General features: G+C 38.0%; 1 protein-coding gene across 1 annotated transcript in view; it reads right to left on the bottom strand.

Moving 5' to 3' along the window:
* Nucleotides 1-5,221: 5,221 nt before the first annotated feature.
* Nucleotides 5,222-22,395, bottom strand: part of ARMC1 (armadillo repeat containing 1) — a 31,960-nt gene continuing 14,786 nt past the window's right edge. The window contains exons 4-7 of the mRNA XM_080340567.1: nt 11,737-11,926; nt 8,195-8,311; nt 8,038-8,112; nt 5,222-7,472 (exon numbers count right to left, since the gene is read on the bottom strand). Coding sequence (XP_080196693.1) covers nt 7,281-7,472; nt 8,038-8,112; nt 8,195-8,311; nt 11,737-11,926 — 574 coding nt within the window. The 3' untranslated portion in view covers nt 5,222-7,280. The remainder of the gene's footprint in view (nt 7,473-8,037; nt 8,113-8,194; nt 8,312-11,736; nt 11,927-22,395) is intronic.

Here is a 22,395-nt window from a genome sequence, read left to right as displayed (position 1 = left end):
GCATCGTTACAGCTCTCCAAAATATGGATTTTTGTTTAAAGACCTCCCTCTCTCTCATCTCCACATGGTAGTTGACTATCCAACAAGCCAAATGCAAAGACAACCATAGCATTATTTAGCCAGAATAGTATAACATTGGTCTTGCACGAGAAACACAGTTCTTGGAGCTCTAACACTTTGGCTGACCAACAACAAAAGCCCATTTTCAGGATTTGTATCTTTATGAGCTGTTGTTAATCACAGAATGCCACATATTCATTAATGGAATATTAAAGTACCAATCACTGTAGAGCTAATGGGAACCACACCTGTGGGCCCTATCTTTTTTCACGTAATGACAGTCTCCCATGAGCAAAGGGTCCATTCTTCCCCACATCTCTCAGTTGGCAGGCCCTGCCGCAGTCTGGTGGTTGGTGATGGTGTCAGGCAAGGGGCAGACAAGGACCAGGGAGGGCTGGGCTACATTTGAGCTTTCACTTCATTTTGGGGCATTAGGTTTTGTTCCTTCTCTTCTTCTTACTCCAATTAATTTAAATAATGCATGTAGCTTTTGCACATTAAAGGTCTTCACAAGTAACAGTCAGGTGTAGCTCTTACTGTGCTTTACCAGATGTCAATCCACTCTACAGAGAGATCAGCATCATGCTTCCTTGTGTATTAGCTTGCATATTATGAACAGGTTTGGGTTTTTTTTAATTTAGATATGTTACAATTTTTAAAAGTTCTAAAGCTATTTTTGGTAGTTTCCCCTGATAACTACCATTTCCTTCTCATCATTTGATTGAATTGTAGCCTGATTATGTAGGTATGGCACTAGCATGAGCCACATCAGAGTTCATTATACTGCTGGTGGTATACACATATGAACATGGAAGGCTGAAGGAAAAAGAAAACAGAGCACAATATGACAGTCTCAACTTACCCAGCCAGACACAAAAATATACACTGCGAACATAATATTGAAGAAGTCATGGCTTTTGAGACAACCCAGGTGAACAACTAGCTGTCACCAGCTTTCCTTTACAGGGGTGTAGCTTTGAAATGGGTAATGTGCTTGTCTTCGATAATAAGCCCTGCAAAGTTGTGTTTCAAGAAGCTGTTTCCACAGCACTGTATTTTTTTTTCTTATAACAAATTCTTGCAGGTTGCACAGAGCACTTTCATTCTTGAAACTACTACAGTGAAAAAGATATAAAAGCCAGTCATTATTTACTCTATCTTTGCTTATTCTGTTGAAGAGTCCAGATATAACTTCATTTAAATAACAAGAGTAGCCTTTGAGCACATGTAATTTACTCTTACAAACAGCAATGCATTTTATACACCAGAACAGCTACACATATGGAGAAACAAAACCAGCAACATTGACTATAATAATAAGATTGCTCCAGCAGCCTAAATGACAGAGTTAATGCTCAACTATGTTAAATGGCTGCTATTTCCCTATTATAGTGGGTGATATATCTTCATTGTTTCAGTAATGTAGCCAACAATTGAGAGCTAAGTAGTAGCCACTCTTCACCTTCAGTAAGCTTTACAGGTATTTTATATGCAAAGGAATAGACTCCTTAAAATATCCCATTTACTACATCCCACTGAATTACAGTGTATAAACAATAATGGTTATTTGCTAAAACATTACAGCACATATTTGTTGCAGCAATGGAGCTAAAGCCATGAAAACCAAGGACAATGTATAATCTTTTAGTTTTATACCAAGGTAATGAACGCGAATGGCTTTGTCAATTTTAAATGTGGGAGTTCAATATTAACAATATAGGGGTTTATAATCAAAAATCTATTATGGTAGTCTAAGGTTTTATTCCGGAAAAAAATAATCTTGCAATAATACAAATTAAACCATCACCTTTAGACAGTCTCGCGTAATGTTGAATTAATACTGTTCCTCTGGCCAGGAGGTGCAGCCCTTTGCAAGTGGAAGGCCTGTTTCTCCGGGAACTGGCTTCCAGCTTCTCTCTTGCCCTCCCAACCTTCCCCTCCCCCCAAAAAAAGGAGTCTCCATGCTGGATCTTCTACCTGCCCTTCAAAGATTAATACAAACCAAGGCATCCTGGATTCTCACCCAGGGAAGGAAACATGGCCAAAAGGTCATATGACAAACGGGACATCTCATGCTGTCATTTCAACCTGTGCTACGGGAGCAGAGGGGGAGTTTAACTAAAACATGCTCTTAAAAAGAAACTAAAAAGAAATCCGACGTTCGTATCAGCTATACGATGATGTATATACGGGGATTCTATAACGGAGATCACACCTTCTTAGAGAAGTGTTCAGCGATGTAAAACTACTAATGACATTAATTGCCAGAAATGGTGTAAACACCCCTTGTCAGGGTGATACTTTAACATATGTAAAGACAGCAAATGCCTCAGGCATGTATTGCACATAGCACTGCCAAATACATCAGCAAAGCTTTTGAAATATACCATAACATATGCAAAGGTAGCTAAATATTTTTTTTGGAAAACCCTTTAGAAAGCGTATTTGTTACCAGAAGTTCTTCCTTACCTAGAAGTTCAACAAATCAGGAAGGACTATTTTGAGATGAAAATTAGCTTTCAGTCATACCTGGCTCATGGTGCAATCCTGCGTATTACTCTGTGCGGAAAGCTGCTCATGACAGGTTTCTACTCCAGGCCAGAGGAATTCACAGTGCAAAGGCCTCTCTTAAAACGGGGGCCAGTTCAGCTTCTTTTTGCAAAGACACACGAACTAAGAATCAGAAACACCCCACAAAATCTTGCACTTCCCAGGATTACTAAGCAACTTGGGGTAAATAGACTGAGTTGTACAGTCTGTAAGATGAGGCTTAGCGAGCCCTTGTGCTACGGATGTTTTCCTTTCTGGGGGATGCGAGGTGTGACCAGGGTGCCCACTGCCCCCTGCCAGCCCACCATGGGCTCACGGGGTAGCTTGTCCGTCCCTGTCCCCAGCAAAAATCCTGAGGGACAATCCCTTGCCCCGGTGGGTTAGCAGAGCAACGGCCCTGCAGGACCTCAGTGAGGTATTACTTCAACCAGCAGCAGGCCCTTGTTCTCAGTATTTATGCTTAACTGGGTGTTCCGATAGGAAATGAAAGCAACGATCCTGCCGTATGGTGGTTTTGTGGTATTTACTTTTTTATATCCGCTACTTAAAAGACCCTTTTCACACTAGTCATACGTTTTGCCACAGATCGCTGGCATAGAAGTTCTTTTCACATCAGAAGTTTGGTTCCAGTTGTGATTTTATTCAGCTGGTCAAATTAGCAGAAGCTCTGACAGCAAACTGACCTGAACTGGGGCACTGGGCGAGTATTAAACACTGTTGGAAAATATTTAGCTACAAAGTTCTGTGCAGTCTTCATGCCATGAAGAGACGGAACTTGACCCAGATGGCAGCCTTTAGATACAAACAGAATAAACAACTTCTACCACAACTGGCACAAAAATATTGTAAGAGTGTGCATCTCCTCCCAGATGTTTTTGTGTCTCCAGACAACTTTAACTGCTTTAATGGATCTTAATTTATTCCATGGGGGAAGCTCTAACTCTTCCAGCTTAGTGCAACATGCACATAAACAAACAACATGAAGAAATTTTAGAAGGATGTAAATTCTAACGTGACATTCATCAGTTTATACAGGTAAACCTCGGTCTCCACGTTTTAACCAATATACATGCAAAGTACTGCAAATTTAAATCAGCTTTTTTCAACTCCATTCAAAACCTGCACATAAAGCAAGCTAAACAAGCAGAACATGCCTGTTCTGTGTAAATTACAAGAAATGTCTTTTTTTAGCAGCTTTATATTAAGCTTTAGAGCAGGAATTTTAACAGCCAGGCTCAGCCCTGAGGCTAAAGAGATGCTGTCTCTCACTGAAGAAGTCCCCAGTGAACCCACCACTCACCCAGTTTCACCAAATAACGTGTTCACAAGATCTGAAGAATTACAGCCAGAATCTGAGATGGGTTGAGGGTTATTCTCATCCCTACCTTCATTTATTTTCAATCCTTAATTTTAACAAATAGATTTGTTCACATTTTAGGAACTGTACACAACTAGGTACAGATGAAGAAACAGGAAAGACTATACGGTCCAGGCTTCTGCAGAATGACTACAGCAAGGAATGCTCCTGCTCATTTTTATTAGGTATGGTTTTAAATTCCACTAGTTGACAGTCAGAGTGTTGTTCACAGGCAAAAGGAGCACCCACATTTTATTTTACATCATGGGCAGTTACAGGAGTTACTTCACACCTGCCAGTTTGCATCTGCCTAGGTATTCAGTGTTTTCTTCTGAATTAGCCCCACACAGCAATCAGCCCATCAGCTTACATGGCCTATGGCAAAACTCAGCAAGATCAGCTATTTTTGTATGGAATAAGCCATAGGTGACTGTGGAGTATATTGTATTTCACAATACTGCAGAATGCTTACAGTGCTCTGACAGCTGTTCACAGAGGCACAGTTATGAGCCTCAATTTTGCCTCTAACAATCCCATCAGCACTTACTCTTATTATGAAGAAACATGGTAGTGATTATTCTATTATGCTGTACACGGTTGTGACCCTAGGACAATTCAGGAGCTTAAACCATGATGCACGTGGCGGCTTCCTTGGCAATCGAATATTCTGCAACCAGTGCAATGTGATACCAGTGCTCTCTCTCCTAGTTCAGCTTCTTTTTGGAAGTCTCTAATTTTGCAGTCATTTTTTTTGGTCATCTCCTCAGATCAGATTAAAAGGACTTTTTTTATCCTTAATGTGACCTCTGAAGAAGTAAAAGCATAAAATTAATGGCTGTGTGCTGTGTCTTTTTAAAGTTTTACTGTTTCAGAATAGGAGGTTTTCCAGGAATGTTGGTTCTTCTTAATTTCCTTAAAGAAATACGACCTATACAGCATCAGTTATTAAAAAAAAAAAAAAGCATTAATGTCCAAAGAAAAAAACCCACCAATCTAATAACGAGTTTGAGATAATGTCCTTAAGTAGCTTCTACATACCTACTTTTTACAAAAACTTTGTTTAAAATGCAAGCATGTTCTAAACATACATAAAAGCCCCATTGGAATATGCAGCAAAGGTCTCACTATGACTGAATGTTTACATTCTCCTCTGTTAAATTAAAAAGATGTTATTTCTAATACCACAAATAGCTTAAAAGAACACCAGAACATTTAAAAAGGCACTAGTCTTTGTTTAGACATTTAAAAAGGCACAGTCATATTTTGTTTAGTTATATTATCCTTTATTATTTTACAATGTATTTCAAAAACTTTTACAGATGCCTTAAACTGTTCTACAAGAGCTGCAATACTGTCATAAAAGCACACCTACAGACCAAAGGCACAAACAAACTGTAATACCTACTGGTATTGAACCATTAATATCCAAAGGGTGTAGTCTTTTAGTAAACAGATGTGCAGTAATGCAAATGCAAACAGATGTTAATGCAGAAAAATAAAACTCTGCATTCATGGCTATAGAACAGAGGACTTTTCAAACACATTTGGTACTGTAACATTCTAGACAGCAATATGAGTAATATTACATATTTAAAGCAATACATGCTCTGAAAAGCCTGTATTTTCAATCTGTGCGTGTAAACCTGAATCAAAAATAAACTAGATATATTAAAAAACATGAGACATCTAGTCTGCCAACAAGCTTTTGTTTCTTTTTTATCCTACAATGACAATTAACTTGGGTGGGTGAACTCTGACCTGCATTATTATTTTACATTATCGTTTCCTCAGCATTTCTGTAACATTACGACAGCCTGCGATTTGTTTTTTTAATTCTTTGTGCATAGGCACAGGTGAGTAACTTTGATACATTTTTTTTTCCAAGTCTCCAAGACATAAATATAAGTAATATTACAGCAAATACATTACCACAAAAAAAGCGTTGTATAATGAGGTTTATAACTTTATTTAAAATTCCTAGCTGTACTTCTCTGGTGCAACAAAGCAATGGCACTGCAGTTTTCACACACCGCGTATTGAATCTTCTCAGGCACACAGTGTTTACTAACAGCCCAGATACATATTATTCTCTGCCTACAGAAGTTTTGCTTTCATTATCACTTCTGGTCACCGAAATTACCAAGGCATCTTTAAACCTATGCTGTCTGTAAGTAACAAGATAAAGCCAATTGTTTGCATATGCTTTTAAGCCTATCCAAGCTGATACACTTTTCATGGGAGTTTCATGAAAGACACTAGGAGTGAACAGTGATTACATATCAGATTTGTTAGGTAAAAAATAAGAAGGGGTTAAAGTCAAAATTTACGAGTGTGGCACTGTGGCAAAAGAGGCATTCGGTTCTGCTTTTTTCTTCAAGTTCAAAGTTTCAGTTACCGTTAAAGGTTTGCTAACAGTGAACACCATTTCTTAACCCAATACAGTCTACATCCCTCTATTCTCTGCAGATAAAGCTGCAGTGGGTCATCGCTACATTAGACCACAGCTTTTGCTACACTCTTCCCAGGTAGTCTAAAGAGCAGTCAGTGGTATTTATTAGTTATATACATCAGTCAGTCACACCCATCATTACAAATATGTTCTAGTTTGTTTACTGTACAATGTATGTATACACATTTGTGTTTATTCAATCCCTTATTTCTTAATCTAAGCACTCCAATTGTTAAGGGCAGGCTGGGAAAAAAAAAATCAATATACATAAAAGGGTTATAACTTTCAAGTCTGTAGTGATTCTAGTTTAATAACAAAAGGGGAACATCGGGCTCATGCTGTGAGCATGGCTGGCAAAAATCAAGGCAAGAAAAGGAGACTGACTCTGTTTTTCTCGAGTCAAAATATAGAAAGTTAAACAATATAATGTTAGTCCAAAGGGATGCCAAAATAAAAAGGGCATTTCATTTAATGCACAACTAGAGCTATTAAGAATTTTCTTTCACAGAGGCCCTGAGACTTGAGCTAAATGGATTCTGCCTACCATGTGTTTCATGTGAAGTCAAACTTAAAGCTCTATATGCATAAACATTTGGTATATAACAGTGGACCCATTTTTAAAAAGTGAAGCAATAAAATCTACATGAAAAACAAATGAAGAACAATTTGATTGGAGGCCTCTGTCCTTTGAGCCCTGCCCTATCAGGCTAAACGTCCAATAAAATGTAAAATGCAGCATACGTTTGCTTAATCTAAAATTTTTTGTGATGCGTTATTGCAAATTGCACTTGGCAGTTCACCACACCAATGGAAAACTGGCCCCCTGTTGGTTCATTCACGCAGTCTTTTAACAGCAAATACAAGTCACCAGTAGAAAGATCTCGATAGAAAGTTTGCTGCCGTGCTGAGCCAGCTTGCTGCACCTTCTGGGTGTGACCCAACACGAGACACTGCTTTGTCCTGTTCCTTACTAGGGCTTTCATCTTCTGGTAAATATTCAGGTAGATCTGTATTCTGCTCAACTTCCACTGGAGTATCTTGGAACGGAACCAGCATCTGATATGACACAGCAGATTAAAATTATGTCAAATGTTGTAACTTAAAAGAACAAATGAGTGTTACACATATCTATACATTCAGGATGGCAAGCACACATATTGTGAGATTTCTTCACATCCTCCTATACAGAGAGAATACAAATGGAACCTACAAGATATCTGCAATCTACTATGCTTACACTATATCTGCAACCTACTAAGCTTTGGCTTAACGTGGGAGAAAAAATAGCAAATAAATAAAGACATAGCCCTTTAAGTGTAGTTGTGAAATAAAATTACTTCAGGAACTGCAGCCAAAAAACAGAATGTGACTGTGATCCTTATATCGTTAAGGAGAGAAACAATTACAGTATTTTTTGTCCCCCTTCTGAACAACAAGTTCTGTGAAACTGTTCTACGGACACAGGTCTTGATATAGGATACCCTTTATTCTCCTTGTACTCTGTGTGTAGGACTCTCACTTAGAAAAATTTGCCAGGCATCAGATGTTATGGGCATAGAGGTGCTGGCATCAAAGATACTGCCAAGCTAAAACAATTGGTATTTAAAAAGATCTATCTTACCTCCTCACCACTTTCACTTTTCACAACTTGCTGTGCCTTCATAACTTTGGTTGATGCTATTGCCGTTGCCAATGCCTACAAGCACACGGAAAAAACCAAGAGCTTAGTGTGACAGAATGCAATGATGTGAGGATTTGGAGGGTTATTGAGCGCTTACCTCTGCTTTCAAGTCTGAACGAATTCGCACCACGCACCTTTGAACAGCCATTTGAAAGGTAAAACTAATAACACCTTTAATTTTCAACAAGGCTTCTTCACAAAGATTCCTTCGAGACTAAAAAACAAACAAAACCCCCACAATTAAGGTACTTGCATATAATACACTGTGTGAAAATGCTAACAATTAATTGTTAAGGAATTCCTCTATGTCTGAGGGTGTGTGGTTATTCAACAGCATTTCTGTAAAAGAAAAACGAAGACTTAAAGTGCACAAATATTAGACTCTCTTGCCACAAAAAAAAAAATAAAAAGAAAAAGAAAAAAATTGCTTACACTTTAGAAGTCAAAGAAGGATGGAATCAACTGTAAATAATTAGAGAAAAGTGCTGAAAAGCAAAGAATGTTTTTCTCCGTATGATCAGCTAAACAGTCCCCTCTGGTTAAGTTCTGATTGACTGAAGTGCTCATTGATGAGTAGTTAGTGTTTAAGTTGCTATTTATCAGACACCTTGCCTCCATACTGACGGAATGCATCAAACCAGCTGTTGTATTTTTCAGCTGCTTCATCTGTGGCAGCTCATGGACACCACTGCACGGCACAACCTTAATTCTTCTTTCAAAAGGAAAATATTTGCTTGATAATCCACAGAATGTTATGTTTAAAGCAAGTGACATCGCCTACTGTGCTGTAACATCACATTGACCTGTACTAGTTGCATCTGTTCTACATTATCTCAGAACGTTCTATTATTTTTTTTCCTTTTAATATTTGCACAAGATGGTTGTAACAAAAAGGATTAAAATATGCTTGGAGAGACTGATAGTTCAGAAGGAGAAAAAAGAAATGAAATGTTGTACCAGAAATAAACTAACAACCTTACACAGGTTCAAAATAATGACATATTTAACTTTCACTGCAAGTTTCTGGAAGATTTTAAACAATAAGCTATTTGAAAGCATATTTATATTAGTTATCAAGTACTGGTTAGTATTTGGAATAGCTTCATGCACAAGTAAATTAAATACTTTTAATATCTGGAAGAACTAACTTTCCTTTTTTAGCAGTTTAGCATATATATTAAAAAATACATTTGTGTGAATTTATGTATTAAAATCATTAACATTTTCAACAGTTAAAAAGTTAACAACGCTGGATAGGCTACATTTCTCATACACAGCAATTTTTTTTATGCAACGATGACAGGCTGCCACGCATAAGTGAAAGTCGAAACTACTTTTGGACATAAGAAGCAACACACTTGCGGCTTATTAGCCTAAAGAATTTATACTTACATGGTTGCATAGCAATTCTGTGACAAAATCTGGCATTTTACTGTGAGATCCCAGGTTAAGTCACAGTCACCTCAGTTTAATTCAAACTGAGGCTTTCAGTGACTAGGTAACTGGTGAATCACTCTTATAGACAAAACTTACCAAGGTCCATACAGATTCCATAAAAAGCTGGAAGCTTGGCAGCCACTGGCCTTGCTGCACAAACATCTCTTGCAAAGAATGTCTAGCTATGGCAATTAGGTACAAAGCCCAGCAATGCAGACCCAGACAGCTTTCTGCATGGTCCCCCTGAGCATGAGCACATGGCAGGACAGGTGAAATTTCGGTTATTTTCTTGCACACATTGTAGTCCAGCAAGTAGTTCTGCTATTATAGAATGCTGAACAATGAATACCATACCCTAATATATACTACTAAAATGCACTGCTTCATTTTTTCCTTTTTTTTAAAGCTTATCATCAAATTTGATAATTAGATATTAAAATAAAAACATCCAACCCCACACTAAACAGCAACTGGCCTTTCCCCTCCCTTCCTGAAATAATCAATATCTACTATGAGGTTTTAGAATCCACAAGCACTTGTAGGATTTGCAGTCATTCCTAACAGCAGCTTCTTGTTTCAAATCAAAATGACAAAACACAGGTCAACTGAGAACACACTATTTACAGTCCCATGTTTACTTACTATGCCTTTTACCATTCATATGTGTCACCTAATATTCTTTGCTATTAAAGTTGGGAATAAAATGTAGAATTAAACTAAGCTGCTTTTATTGTTCACATCCTTCACCATTCTCCCATTTCCAACTTATCCTGACATTTAGAACAGTATTATAGGGATGTTTAACTGCTGGGTGGGCCCTTGGAGTATCACTAACATTTCTTTAATCATCTGATGAAATAAAGAGCTATGTATACTACCCATCTCCAGCCAGCACACAGTCAGATTTTTCTTCTATGATGAGCTAAAAAAATATGCTTGTGTGCTCTATGCAACTACAGAAGGCCGCAATTTTGCTCTCTGGAGCTGAATATCTGGACATCCTCCACTTCTTCAGAATACCTTTTCCTCAGCATTTAAGAGAAAAACTCTACAAATCTTGCTAAGTTCCAATTGTGAAAGAACACAAAGAAAACACTTAAAAGACAGAATCAGACTATAACCAGAAAATCTAAACTCACAAAGTAGAAGTGGATTAAATTTCTTGCTTGGAGATACCTGTGAACAAACAAATCAACTACAAGCTTAAAAATAAAACAAAACAAAACTAAGAGGAGACAACTAATTGGGCTGAATAAAAAAACCCAAACTTCAGAGTACAGAAGCCAATGGTGTTGACAAAGCACTGCCTTTCTAGACCAAGCAAGTGCTAGAAGGACGAAACTGTAAAAATATTTACTTTGTACAAAGTGAGCTAGAGCAGCATGTTATTTCTAAAGGAATTAACCATGGTCTTATGAAAACAGTACGACGCGTATGCTGTTGATATGCTGGGCCTGTGGACACGCTTACTTGGCAAAATGTAAAGCAACAAAGCAAAGGATCAGGTTTGATCATTTAAAATGGGTACAAAACTGAAGATACAGAGTCCGGAGGGCACTTGTGGATAACATGCTTAAACAGTCTACATGCTGTTTGGCAGCCGTAAAAAGGCAAACATGGCCCTGGGGTGTTATCTACAGGGGTATGGTAGATAAATCCGTAGAAGTTATTCTGACATTACATAAAGACTCAGTGAGACCTCATTAACTCAAATGCCATTCTGGTCACTACAGCAGAAAAGATCTCACAGACAATGAAAAGATGTAGCAAAAGCAGTCCAAAGAAAATACGGCATTTCTAAATGAAGAGTAATTTAAAAAACAAAGTGTGTCTGAAATCTCTCATAACTAAAAGGAAACTTCTTTTAGTTTAACACACCGATACAAACACAAGATATCCTTAAGTGAAACTACTAAAGGTACCTTGTTTATTCCATTCCTTCTTGAAAAAGGAAAGAAAATTAAGAGATGTGGAAACAGAACAGTTTTTTAGAGTAAATAAAAAGCCATCAAGGAAACTGCCTTAAAACGTCTTCTTTAGACATTCTGAATAAGCTCAATTTATGCAAGATTCAAACACGATTCACAGAAATTGCTGACAATTGATGATGCCACACAAGTAGCCTGAATACATTATTTTTGTGGGCAAAATACATCTCAGTACAGCATGCCTTATTTACATAAGCGCTGAAGGTTTCCTTACCGAATCATCAAGGCCATCTATATGCAAAACCACTGTCTTGGCACGCTTATTTGTGCTGCCGAGGAAAAACTGTGCTTTTCGTCGACGATAATTCATCTCATTCACACTGTCCATGTCTGACATGTTGGAAGACTGAAGGATATCATAGACTTCAGAAGCTAAAAGTTTAGTCTCTCCTGGTGTAGTGGTCCTCAAAGAAAAAAGGGATTAAGATTTGTAAACATTTGTTTTTACATTAGTGCTCAAAGTAGCTGCTGATTATGTCCTTGCAACTGGAATACTCCATGTGCTACAGAAATACAACAATACAGAAAATACATAGCAAAAATTTTAAAAAGGGAGAAGAGAAATTAGGTAAAACTATTTCCTTTCCCATACTCCAATTTTTATAATGATATTAGAATTAGCAGATAGACATAAACAAGTCTGTGTTCTCAAACAACACAAATACATCAGTTTGACAACTAAAACAAACCAAAACATCACTGCCTTGTGATACGTTTCATTTCCTACTTTCCTTGTTACAGAAGAAAAACTGCTCTGTATAACTGTCATCTTTGCAAATGTTTTCTTCTCCAAAGTTACTGAACATCAACAGCAAAGCAGAATCCCAGATTTTGTTAAAGAATCCAAAGATTATTTCTGGTTAGACTAAACTTTATGGTATAAACTACATGATAGGATTTTTTTAGATAGAAAAAGATGTAGACAGTAGACCAAACGTATATTAATTTCTTATGATTAATTAAAACTAATTTTAACAAGGTACTAATATAAATCTATAGTCCAAATCCAGCCCTGTTTTAATTATGCCAGGGATTCAAAACTATATGCAGAGACAAAATCATTACCGCATCAACTTGCAATTAATCTTAAAATGATGAATGACAGCTTTGCTGCTTTGTTTAGCAAACACTAAGTAACAAGTACCTTTAGATTTTTTTCTTCCATTTGACTTCCTTAATTACAATACATTTTTCATCCTACCATATGGACAAGAACGAACACTGAAGCAAGCATCTTATGAGTTCTCAACTTGTGGAGGTCCCAGCTAGCCTTTTTTTCTTTTTTCCTTCTCTGTATCTTGTTTTGAACAGCATCCGTTTGGAGAGGAAAACATAAGTTCTTGAGATCATTCAGTACATTGATAGTATTCAAAAAAAAACAAGAAAAGAAAGAAACAAAAAAGAAACAACCGAGATCTAAAATAGGAAAGCATTTCAGTAAGTATAATAAACTCTATTGTAAAACCAAGGTGATGTTCAAGGTTGACTCTGTTTTTTTATACAAATATTGGTAACAAAAAGATAAATACAACTAAACTACATGTAAAAAACCAGTAGAATAGTGGAAGTTTTTGTAAAAATAAGGATAACACGTTGGCTGTGGTTTGCTGCCTGAAATGAGAGAAAATTGCAACCTTAAGAAAAGAGGGTTCTGAGGGCACTAAGCCATGCCCCAAAGCACCTTCCTGCTTCCCATCAGCAGTTTCTCATACCACTGCCCACAGGTGTCCAACTCAGCCTCCTGCCACCCTCAGAGTAGCAAAAGGGAACTAACTCTTGCTCATCCGCCACCCACATTCACACTCTGGTACAGAAGGTGCAGGTACATACTATGAAACCACTATGCAGTTGGAGACTGAGAGCCATCAATCACTGGAACAACCTCCTCAGGGATGCAGCAGAGCCCCCATCACTGGAGGTTTTCAAGATGCAATTTGGACAGGATGCTGGATAACGTCATCTAGATTCACTTTTCCAAGAAATATTAGACCAAATCACCTTTCAAGGTCCATTCCAACCTGGGCTGTTCTACAATTCCATGACTAGTGTTCTGCTGCCCTGCTAGGGAAATGGTCATCTCTAGTTAGAGCAGAGTAACAGTTGGTAAAGACTTGGTTACCAACACTTTCAGAGGCGGTAACATCTTACAATACTTCAGCAGGATTCAGAAGATGCCTGTCAGAATCCCAAAGCTTTAATTTTCACTGTCTTCTTGAATTCCTGTCATCCTAGATTGCTGCCTGTCCATTATGTTCACCCAAGGCTGCCTATATAAGTAATACAAACACAGAATCCAACTGGCACATGCAGTGTCTGTCAGAAGAGAATACAAAAAATGCTTCTTGTCTTCTTCACAATTAAAAATAACTTTGCAATCGTCATCCAAATGCCGCAGATGTTTTATTAGCATAACAGGACATTTTTAAAAGTTTTAGCTAAAACTTAAAGGACACGAAAGTTACTGGCTACAACTCCAAAGGTATATATGATGTGGGTTAAGAATGCATGCTTGGAAGGAATGCATAAGCAGCATATAACATGGCCATACAACCAGCATGTGACTTAAGTATACACATGCCGTCATAAATGATAATAGATAATGCTGACAACCTTCCCAGCACAGCTGTATCTGATGTGAAGGTAATGTTTCTTTCTGTAGAAAAAGCACAAAGGCTGAAAAAGACTAATATAGAATTTCTCCTTTTGCAGAAAGGCAAGACATAAATATGTTTATTAAAACACCTCTTTTAGATCTATGTGTGTGTTTAAAAGACGACCCAATGCTTTTAAAAAGCTGTAACACTGTATGCATATATTTTCAAATAAATATATATGTACATATGTGTACATTACAGATGCACTCTTATATGAGAGGAAACAGATACAACCCATAATCCAGCTCACAGAACGGTAGACCTTGTGCACAAGTACCAAAACTATTACATGCATTTCTGTAGTGACATAGGCTGTGCTCTAAAGACATGTTAGCAAAACAGATAACAAACATACCATAACAGCATTTCATTAGAGAGTGTTACTACTGAGTTTATAACCTAGAGACAGGCTGTCAAGTTAAAAAGGGTATCTTTCTTTGTCAGAGACTCAATTATATCCCAGATTCTATCAAAAGTAGATTTGTGTCATTTAATTCCAAAAGTCTAACTTCTGCAGTGATGCTGCTTTTGGTTGTACTTGCTCAGTTTGTCCACTACCCACAACAAGATGACAAAGTTAATTACCCATTCGTGACATTTCAAGGCTCTTGATAATCTTTGAGTGATCACCTTGACCTCTGGGGAGGTGATAGAACAAATACGGAAACCATTTCCTTCAGGCACATGAAGGACAAGAAGGTGATCAGGATTCACAAAGAGGAAGTCACGCCTGACCAACCTGATAGCCTTTTACAATTAAATGACTGGCCTGGTAGATATCTCTCATACAATCCTCATAGAGAAACTGATGAAGTATGAGCTGGGTGAGCAGATAGTGAGGTAGACTGAAAACTGGCTGGATTACCAGGCCCAGAAGGTAGCAATCAAGGCCATGAAATGTAGCTGGAGGCCAGTATCTAGTGGTGTACCCCACAGGTCAATACTTGGTCCAAACCTCTTCACTATCCTCATTAACAATCTGGGTGATGGGGCAGAGTGGACCCTCAGCAAGTCTGCAGGTGACACAAACCAAGAAGTGGCTGATACACCAGAGGGTTGTGCTGCCATTCAGAGGGACCTAAACAGCCTGGAGAAATGGGCAGACAGGAACCTCATAAACTTCAATAAGGGGAAGTGCAAAGTCCTGCCCCTGGGGTGCAACAAGCCCAGGCACCAGCACAGGCTGAGGGCTGACCAGCTGGAAAGCAGCTTTGCAGGAAAGGACCTGGGGGTCCTAGTGGACATTAAGTTCAACATTAGCAAGAAATGTGCCCTTGCAGAAAAGAAGGTGAATGGTACCCTGGGCTGCATTAGGAGAAGCATTGCCAGCAGGTGGAGGGAGGTGATCCTACCCCTCTGCTCAGCACTGGTGATGCAGCACCATGAGTACTGTGTCCAAGTCTGTGCTCCCCAGTACACAAGAGATATGAGCATGCTGGAGAGTCCACAAAAGGGTCAGGAAGATGACTAAGGGGCTGATGAACAAGCACTGAGAGCTGCAACTTTTAAGACTGGAGATGAGAAAGTTCAGGGGGGATTTTATCCATGTGTATAAAAACCTGAAGGGAGGGTGCAAAGAGGACGGAACCAGGGTCTTTTCAGTGGTGCCCAGTGCCAAGACAAGAGGTAATGACACAAACTGAAACATGGGAGGTTCCCTCTGAACATCAGGGAACATTTTTACTGTGCAGATGGCCAAGTACTGGCACAGGTTGCCTAAAGAGGTTGTGGATTCTCCATCCTTGGAGATATTCAAAAGCCATCTGGGACATGGTTCTGGGCAATGTGGTTCAGGTGACCCTGCCTGAGCAGAGGGGTTGGACCAGATACCCTCCAGAGGTCTCTTCCAGCCTCAACCATTCTGTGAGTCTATGAACACATACTAGAAATTGAGAAGTCAGTAGAAAAATTCAACCAGCAACATACAAGAAGTGTATGCATTTTTATCAGCTTGCAGATAGCTATTTTTTCAGGTTAAGAGTATTTTAGAAGTTATGCCATTATGTAAGTGAAGCAAAAATGTATTTAATTTCTCTGCCAATTATTTTTCCTATGTATTGTCTTCCAAAGAGTTTTGCATGACAGCTTACATAACTCTAATGCACCTAAAAACTGAGAAAGTCTGAAGTATAAGCAGCTGTGTAATTTTGATTTTTTTATTTCAGAGATGTCCTCCTCCCATATTTAGACTTAGTTCACTGCTTAGTCCTAAATGGTTCTATCTTAAGGCACCAAGAACTAAAGGCCAGGCTGCAAGAAGAGAAGATTCTTCATTCTCAAAGTCACTAAACAATTTGCCAATTGCTATTTCAAATATTTTCACCTTAGTTTATAGCATGATCTTACTAGCCAGAATCATCAAGGAAAAGCTATTGAGCTTATTACACCTTATAATAACAATTTTAAAACTTCAAGGCAAAACTTAGAAATCCAATAGTTTACTAGTTCAAATATGACATTGATTTTACGAAAACACTGCACAAGTTTTCTGCCCTAATCTATAGCATTTTTGGGGCATTTTACTTAGCACAATAATTGTATTCAGTAAATTTAGTACAAAGCAAAAAACGAGATCACACAGGAATACCAAAGAAATATTTTAATCTCAAGTCATTTCACAACATAGATCAACATGTCAGTGTATATAAGCTCACCTAGGAGTTTACATTTTTACTTTCTGTATTAACCCAAAAAAAAATCCCACCTGGACACCTTCCTGTGTAGCCTCATCTAAGTGTTCCTGCTCTGGCAGGGGGATTGGACTAGATGATCTCTTGAGGTCCCTTCCAATCGCTAACATTCTGTGATTCTGTGAGAAGTGAGCAACTAGAAGTAGACTGTCACAGAACAGCCCACTCCCCAGAACTCTGTTAAGATCCAAGTAAGGAAAATTTTATACAAGAACACTAAATTTGCAGTACACCGCTTATGCACATGTAATAGACACCTGCACATACCAAATATCTGTAGTATATATATTTTCAGATGCACAGCCCTATAAGGGATGATGCAGAGCAAACAGCCTTACAACTGCTTGTTACAGCCAACCAGAACAGGTTTGCATTGTATGGCTCATCACTGTACTCTTGCTCACAACTACTTGGGAAACCAACACACGGAAAAATTAATATTAAGAGCAGGTCTTTAAAAGCAAAGAAAGCCAGCAATGGTGAAAGAAAAATTAACCCAACCCACAAAACTAAGGAAATAGATCTCAACCTTTTTAAGTCAGTTCAGGTAAAATTTCCTGTATTGACATCTCAAGAAGTTTACATACTAATGGAAAAATTGTGCCTTAAAGCACAGTTCTTTTAAAAAAATAAATCCACCACATAATTCAAGTCTAACAAATATGAAGAGTTTAAAGAATAAAAATTACTTCATTATCCAAGTTAAGGTTCATATATTTGGCAAGACCTCACCTGAATCCCATACTAAATAACCTACTCATAAATTGGAGAGTTGTTTTTACTTCTGATTTAACTTACAGTCTTATCACAGAAAAAATCTATGCAATTCAGTGATTGTAACAAAGGACTAAATGCATAATTTTTAATTCAAAATACAAGTTTGAGAGACTCCATTTTTAGAATGACCCAAGCACCTTTCCGAAAAATTTGAGAAAACTTATGATCACATAGAAGTAGGTATTTTCACTTGATCTCAATCCTTTTTCATACATGCAAGTACTACCCCATAAGACAAAACTAATATTTTTCCCTAGAATCCTAAGCAGTGATATTTCAATCATCATTTCTGTAATGAACCTCTTTCATTGCAATAAATGTAGTATCCTATATGATACAAAAAACACAAGTAGGAATTGAATGGACTGGAGAGAGTTCTACCCAAATAGATTGTTGGGTAAATGCAGCTGTATTAGAAACCTTAAAGCATTTACTTGGTGGAGATTTATAATTCGATTTAATTATGGTTAAAAATGGCTAACTAATTGATATTCATATCAACTGTGCCTTAAGACCATTGATGTACTTGTTTCCAGGTGACCAATTTCTTTCAGAGACCATTCTTCTTATATTCAAGGACAGGAATTGTCTCTAGCAATAACTAAAGGGAGCTGCAAAGAATTGCTACATTCAGTAACAGGGGGGTGGGAAATCACTAATCCTTGATTCTAGAAGTGAGACACAGTGATTGACATGGTTTTGATGAAAGCTTTGAGCATGAATGACAAGCCTAAAGAAAGAGCGTGGTATTAGAGAAAAAGCAATCTGTTTCAAGACAGTTATCTGATCTGGCTGTTTTTCTGGCTTTCTGCTCCAGTGCCAGGGCAAGATTCTTGCTTATCTCCAAGAATGATGCTCTTTCTTTTGAGCTTTTAGTGCATCCTCCGATATGGTGGACTCACAAGCATATGGGTGCTCTCCTGATTCATTCTGGGCAAAGGCAAGTAATTTGAAAACAACTTGAAAAAGAGCATTTATTTCAGTGCACACTTTCTCACAGTCCCAGTGAGGTGTTATTACCGTGCTGCCCATTACAGTACACCAGAGTTCCCTCTAGCCCCAAAACACCCACTTAGGACAAGATAACATTATATAGCAGCTGACAGAAAGGATTGCTACCTGCTTGCTTAAAAGAAAAAAAGTCAAAATCCTCACAAATATAGATAGCAGGATCCTTATGATGGCCAACAACAACATACCAAGCATAACAACAGGAAAAATAATTCACAGTTGTAGAACAGGAAAAACAGTAGTGAAGTGACACAGAGCTGCAGCACTATGATTCTCCAAATCCAAGAATCAAGCAGCTGGACTGCTCGATGAGCCTACACAGAGCCTAAGTGCAATTCTGTTATGACTGCACTTTGATGGTAACAACGATGTACTGTCTGCCCCTCTACTTCCCTCTGGTGAGACCCCCAACCTGGAGTCCAGCTCTGGAGCCCCCCTCAGTACAGGAAAGACATGGACCTGTTGGAGAGGGTCCAGAGGAGGCCACCAAGATGATGAGAGGGCTGGAACACCTCTCCTATGAGGACAGACTGGGAGAGTTGGGATTGATCAGCCTGGAGAAGAGAAGGGAGAGACCTTATTGCAGCCTTTCACTACTTAAACAGGGCCTATTAAAAAGAATGGGGATGGACTTTTTAGCAGGGCCTGTTGTGATAGTACAAGTGGTAAGATTTTTAAATTAGAAGAGGGGAGATTCAGGCTAGACATGAGGAAGAATTTTTTTACTATGAGGGTCGTGAAACACTGGCCCAGGTTGCCCAGAGAGGTGGTAGATGCCCTATCCCTGGAGACACTGAAGGCCAGGCTGGACAGGGCTCTGAGCAACCTGATCTAGTTGAAGATGTTCCTGCTCATTGCAGGGGGGTTGGACTAGCTGACCTTTGAAGGTCCCTTCCAACCCAAACTGTTCTATGATCCTAGCTATCTGTCACCTGTGTTTACTTCAAGGCTGCCACCCCATGGAAACAAGGCAAGGTCAGACAGACTTTCCTAGAATGCTTTCTAGACCTGCAAGATTCCTGACACTTGCCAAGTCTTCCAGACTCTACTGACACTACTAGCTGTGACAATTTGACCACAAGACACTAAACTAAGAAAAGTCTGGGACAGAACAAGCACACTTGATGCCTTGAAGCTGATTTTGTACTAAGCAAGATATGCCTCACTGAAATTAGGAGTGAGGATTGGATTTCCCAGTGCCACTTCCAGCTCAAGTTAAGTTACATGCCTACTGACCCTGGAAATTTAAATAAACCCCATGTAAACGTTGGGATGTTCTGAAGATTGCTAGCACCCCACCACCCCCCCACACAAAAGCCTAAATATTAAATATAATTTGTAAATCTGAGTAAAATCACAGTACAGTGCTATTAGCTGCTGTAAAATCAGTGACTGATTTAAACATTTAGCAAAAAGAGTAATTACCCATGCTTAGAACATTTCTCAGATTCATTCTATTGTTCTCTCATGACAAGGAGAACAAACTTTCAAGAATAAGATAGCAGATTTGAACATATGCCATATGTTTAACCCAGCTATTCATCCAATTTTGTTTAGCTCTTTCTATTTATATGCTAAATGGAAGATCAACTTTTGATCTTCCACAGCTTGGTATCTACCATATAGACATATTCTCCACCTCAAAAGGAAAAAAAAAAAAAGAAAAGAAAAAAAAGAAATCAAGGCCTGTTACCGAACTCAAAAGGCTTCAGAGTGGCATTTTCTAGACAAGAGTCTGCATCACAGACACAAACTCCATGCTGAATTTCACCGTAGCTAGTTCCAACATCTTGCCTGCTAATGAACAGTAATCATTTAATGGATTTCTATGGCAGAAATCATATTTATTATACAGCTTCAACAAACTGCATTGAGGTTAAAACAAAAAAATCTTAAGGGTAATAACTTTCTCTGGTCCTTTCCAGTGGAAGATATCAAATACTGGCATTAAAAGTCAGTCCCTCCTGGTAATAATGCTGTAGCAATCATGTAGAAGTATTGGTAGTGCTAAAATTAGGATCTGCATTTTAGGAACATCTTGAAGGAAGCCAAATAGCACTTCTTGTATTATCAGTATGCCAACAGCATTAAGTATATCATATAACAATATATGATGGTAGTATATAATTATCTGGAAAATCCTTTTATGTCTTCAAGAAAACCACAGTTTAGTTTAGTTTTGCAAAGTAAGCTTTATCTAATTATTTCCCTGAAATCTACTGGACAAAGTAAAAAAAATGGTTTGAAAACTCTCAGATAAAAGGTTCCATAAACAAACCTGTGTGAACAATAAGAATTAAACTACAGCACCAAACCATACCAGAGGAAAAAAAAAAGCAGGTTTAGTCTATGTAGATTTATCTGTGTGTAAGCCTTGTACTTGACTCATGTGCTAATATATTTTAATATTAATCTATTCAGCAGACCTGAAGTAGGTAACTTTGAAAGCAACTATTTAAATGTTTTGTTTTCATACTCTTGAACTACTTGTTTGTTGGTAATGGATTTATTTTTTAAAGCAAGTCAAAGGGCAGCAGTCATGAAAAACAGATTGAAGTATACAACAAAATTTAAAAAATAATGTGTGAACTTGATGATGTACTGTGTAATCACAGAATGCACTAAATATTTTAATTTGTTCCAAGTTGTTGCGTATGATTTTCTACCTGCAAAACGCAATGGCAATCCTGCAGAAAAAGATACGGTAACATGCAAAACAGCCTAGTATAAAAAAACATTCCTGAAGATAAATACATCTCACTTCACTTTAGTTGTTCCAGATTAAAATTCACTTTCTTCTGAAAAAACAGCTCCATTCGGAAACTGCCAATAAGACTGTTTCATCATTAACTTTTTTTTTGAGGAACATCCCTTTGTGACACTCACTGCCTGTAATACCCAAGTGAAACTATACAAGTTCTAACCATACATCAGAACCTTACTATGTTTCTTGAAATAAAGGGAAAACTTTTTTTAAATGCTTAGCATGAAGGCATCACCTATGGCCATACTGACTGTAACCCAAAAGCAGACATATGATACTAGCAAGGAAAGATGAGAAACCTCACAGTGCTAAGTATTCATCAGCTCTCTTCACAGATAAATAGCTCCAGCCTACAGCACTATAAATCCATACCTGTGGTTAGTATTCAATATTTCACAACACAACTTGCTACTTTTATTTCCAAGCACCTTAAGCCTCCTTTGCTCTTTATTTTAGTAAGTGGTCAGAAAAAGTCAGCATATCCAAGAACCTACCTCAGCACTTTTTCTTGTAAACTCAATAGTAACCAGTCAAAGTCACTATATTCCTAAAATGCTTTTGACACCAGCTGACGACAAGGTTTATTGAGTGTTAAAGGCACCTCGTGTTGCCATTACTATTCCTGACTCTTCTGCCAATCCAGTTAAAATCTCTTCCCTCACACCTTGGTACTGAATCCCACCACAAAGAGAAGACACTTGCCTTTTGGCAGGCCATGTCCGACAGGTCTTGAGGCACTGCGTTCAGCATGTTTGGGTTTGGTTTTTTTTCTTACAATACAGTCAGCAATTACTTAAATGCCAGTTCAAATTCTACTCTTTTTAACATATCAGAATGTTACATCACACTCTGTAGATCATTTCATTCTTTTATATTCAAAATCAATGTTTTGCAGAGTCCCAGATTTGTTTTAATATAAAGTCTGCAGGAAAAAATAGTAAGTAAAATCATCTTAAGCTTGTACTGCTTTCTAAAAT

The sequence above is a fragment of the Nesoenas mayeri genome (genome assembly GCF_963082525.1).
Source record: "Nesoenas mayeri genome assembly, chromosome: 2".
Classification (NCBI taxonomy): Eukaryota; Metazoa; Chordata; class Aves; order Columbiformes; family Columbidae; genus Nesoenas; species Nesoenas mayeri.
Note: the sequence above shows the minus strand (reverse complement) of the source record. Positions and strands in the feature narration are given on the sequence as shown.